Genomic DNA, 3389 nt, shown 5'->3' on the forward strand with positions numbered 1-3389 from the left:
TGAAAGCACTTTGGGATCAAACACATTACTGTTTCAGCAAATGGACTTTTGAACATTTTACACTAAGTGAAATAAGAAAGAAGGAAGAAAGTTTAGTCTCTCAGTCATGTCCTACTCTTTGTGACCCCATGGACCATAGCCTACCAGGCTCCTCCATCCATGGGATTTTCCAGGCAAGAGTACTGGAGTGGGTTGCCATTGCCTTCTCCAGAGGATCCTCCCGACCCAGGGATCAAACCCGGGTCTCCCACATTGTAGGCAGATGCTTTACCGTCTGAGCCATCAGGGAAGTCCATACAAAACTATAAATGATCTCCTGCCTGTTCAGCTCAGAATTGGTTACCAAACAATTTTTTTTAATTGTTTTTCTAATTTGAAGGTTTGTGATTGTAGAAAAAGACCACAGTATACTGTATTTCTGTAGATATTGACACGCAGCAAAAAGACATAAAAATGTTGGTGGTTTGAGGCCAGATCCAACTCATTTGTAAGATGAGCCAAGTCTCCTGACAAGGCCAAAGGTGATGGGTGGGGACAGTCATTCTGGAGCAGCTGTGCTCTTACCTGAGTGTCTGAGCCACTGGTTCAAACTCCACAGATCCCGAGCCTCAGCCCTCATAGGGCCTGACCATTTTCTGATCATCTCACTTAATCTACCTTCAGATCTGGATCTCTCTCTGATGAGTCCTAAGTGAAGACCACTCCATATTGGTGACTCTAACCTGCCAGACCTTCACAACACCATGTCTACCAGACGGATAATTCCTGAGGTAGATGATGTGGACACACTGTGCTGCTTCCTCCGCCTCCCGCAGGTGATCTCCATGTGTCTGGCCTTCTCCCTGGTGGCCAGCATGGGCAACGAGAGGGGGGCTGTAGGTAACTGGTGCCTAGCCATTTGGTGCCTCTGTTTCACTGTGACCGTCTTCATCTCTATGTACGAGTGCTTTTACTACGACCGGATACTACCTTTTTTCTGGTACAAATTACCTATCACCTATGCCTGCTATGCGACACTTTTCTGCCTCTTGACCTCCATCATGTACCCCATCTTCTACGTCCAGTACCTGCCTTATGGTCCTTCCCGAGACCGGGCCATCGCTGCCTCTGCGTTCTCCTGCATCGCGTGTGTGCTCTATGCCATAGATGTGGCCTACACATGGAAACACTATAAGTTCAAGAACATCCCCTGCTACGTGCACACATTACCAGGCCTGCTAAAGATTCTGGAGAGCGCTGTGGCCTGTGTCATCTTCGTCTTCATCAGCAACACCTCCCTGTACCTGCACCAGCCGGCCCTGAAGTGGTGCGTGGCCGTGTACTCCATCTGCTTCGTCCAGGTAGCCGTGGCCATGCTGCTGAAGCTGAGTGGCTGGGAGAACAGACTGCCCCTCCGGCTCCCCATTTTCCATCTGGGGCAGACCGTGCTCTCATTCCTCCTCTATGTCAGTGCCATGGTCCTCTGGCCACTCTACCAGTTTGACGAGAAGTTAGGTGGACAACCCCACTGGTACACTGATACGAGCTGCATTGATGAGCTTACCGACTATGGCTGCGTCTGGGACCAGCGACTGGCTGTGGCCATCCTGACAGCCATCAACCTGCTGATGTATGTGGCCGACCTGGTGTACTGGACCCGCCAGGTTTTGTAGGGACTGAGCACCAGCCCAGCACCCCTTATCCCCTCCACTCACAGGGAGTGTATTTGCAGAGCTCTGTTGAACCCTGATGCCCTCTTCCTGGTTCCCTCTCTCCCTCCTCACGCCCTTCCCGTTCATCCCGCTCTCTTTTCTGTTTCCTTCTCTCCACCTGCTCTGTCCCCTTCCTATTTTCCTTGGCTGCCCATGTCCTATTTTGCTTCTTTCTCATCTTTTTACATTTTCTGCTTTTTGCCCCTTTTCTGGTCATCCTTGGTTTTCTCGTCTCCTACATCCTGACCACCTCTCCCCATTTTCCTTCTTCTGATCTATCAGGACCTGAGACTCCTTCCTTCTCTGTCCACCGCCCCTCCCACCTCCTAAGGTGCTGACTCCACAGCACACAGCCCTCTGTGCAGCTGTTCACACCCTGGGCCTCGGGAGGGGCCTCATTGCCAAAGCGTGTCTGTCCCCCGGGTGCCTTAGTTGCTGTGTGTTTCTGGGGTGGGAGTGATGGTGGGTAGCTAGGCATCAGGCCTCCTTTCTCCCAATAGAAGGCAGTGGATAGCGCACCTCCCCTTTAAGTAAAAAAAACATTCTGGAGGTCACTGATTCCCAATGGGCGAGAGTCCTGAAGCAGAGATTTTGGATCCCTGGGCCCAGCCTGATGCTCAGCCTCACCTGAGATTGGCTCCAAAATTCTTCCTAGCTTACTCAACACTGGCTGCCTAGAGGGCATCTTGAAGGAATTTTGGATGACTTCCACCCCCAACCAGTCTCTGGAATATCGAAAAAGAAGCTGGTGAAGAACCCCAGGGACTTGCAGACACCTGGCTGCAGTGTTGGTAAGGGGCAGTGATGGCCTCCTGCCTCAGTGATCACAACTGCAGGTCCTGCCTCTGCAGGGAGAAGAGCATGGCCACTGCAGCCTTATGTGATGCTAGCCTCAGATTATTTTTTCCTTTCTTTTTCTGTCTTCTGGTCAGGAGGCCAATAATTATTGGGTGACTTGTTCCTAAAGAGAAAGTTTCTTTTCAGAATTTCTTAGGCAGGTGGTTTGGGGGTGGGTGTGGGGTGGTTGTTGCTGCCTCCATTGCCAAAGGAATTGCATTGCTTGAGTGTGAGAAACACACGTGTGTGTGTTTCTGTGTACCTGTTGCTTTCTGCTGCTGCTTCCTGAGTTTCTGGAATCAGGTAAAATAAACATAGAATTAAAATTTTTTTTCTAGATCTTTTTGTTTCCATCAGCCTCTGCTGTCAATCATCAGGAAAAGACTTGTACTCTTTCTCACACACATAGTGTTCTTTTTAATCTCAGTATAAAGATAAAGAGCGTCGTCAATGGCTCAGCAGTAAAGAATCCATGGGCAATGCAGGAGACAATGCAAGAGATGCCAGTTTGCTCCTTGGGTAAGGTAGATCCTCTGGAGAAAGGCATGGCCACCCAGTCCAGTACACTTGCCTGGAGAATCCCATGGACAGCAGAGCCAGGTGGGCTACAGTCCATGGGGTCACTAAGAGTTGGACATGACAGAAGCCACTTGGCATGCATATAAATATGAAAGGGAAAAAAGCAAGAAACAAAAAGCCCAAAACAAAATCCACATATTCTAATACCCCAAATTGACCTAGAACTCAAAAGAGCCCTAGTCAGTTTTCACCCTCACCCAAATCTATGTTTTGGAGAATCACTCCCACTGACTCTCCACCTCCATCTGGACCAGAGCCTGGGGATGTGGCCCAGCCTGTGAG

At 49.7% G+C, this 3389-nt stretch overlaps 1 protein-coding gene across 1 annotated transcript; it reads left to right on the forward strand.

Annotated features, from left to right (window-relative positions):
• Positions 1-492: 492 nt before the first annotated feature.
• Positions 493-2867, forward strand: LOC105000677 (myeloid-associated differentiation marker-like). The gene has a single exon (XM_010856660.1). It carries the CDS (start codon positions 744-746, stop codon positions 1650-1652), a length of 909 nt encoding a protein of 302 aa, XP_010854962.1. The 5' UTR covers positions 493-743; the 3' UTR covers positions 1653-2867.
• Positions 2868-3389: the final 522 nt, after the last annotated feature.

Source organism: Bison bison, unplaced genomic scaffold, assembly GCF_000754665.1.
Source record: "Bison bison bison isolate TAMUID 2011002044 unplaced genomic scaffold, Bison_UMD1.0 scf7180017854385, whole genome shotgun sequence".
Classification (NCBI taxonomy): Eukaryota; Metazoa; Chordata; class Mammalia; order Artiodactyla; family Bovidae; genus Bison; species Bison bison.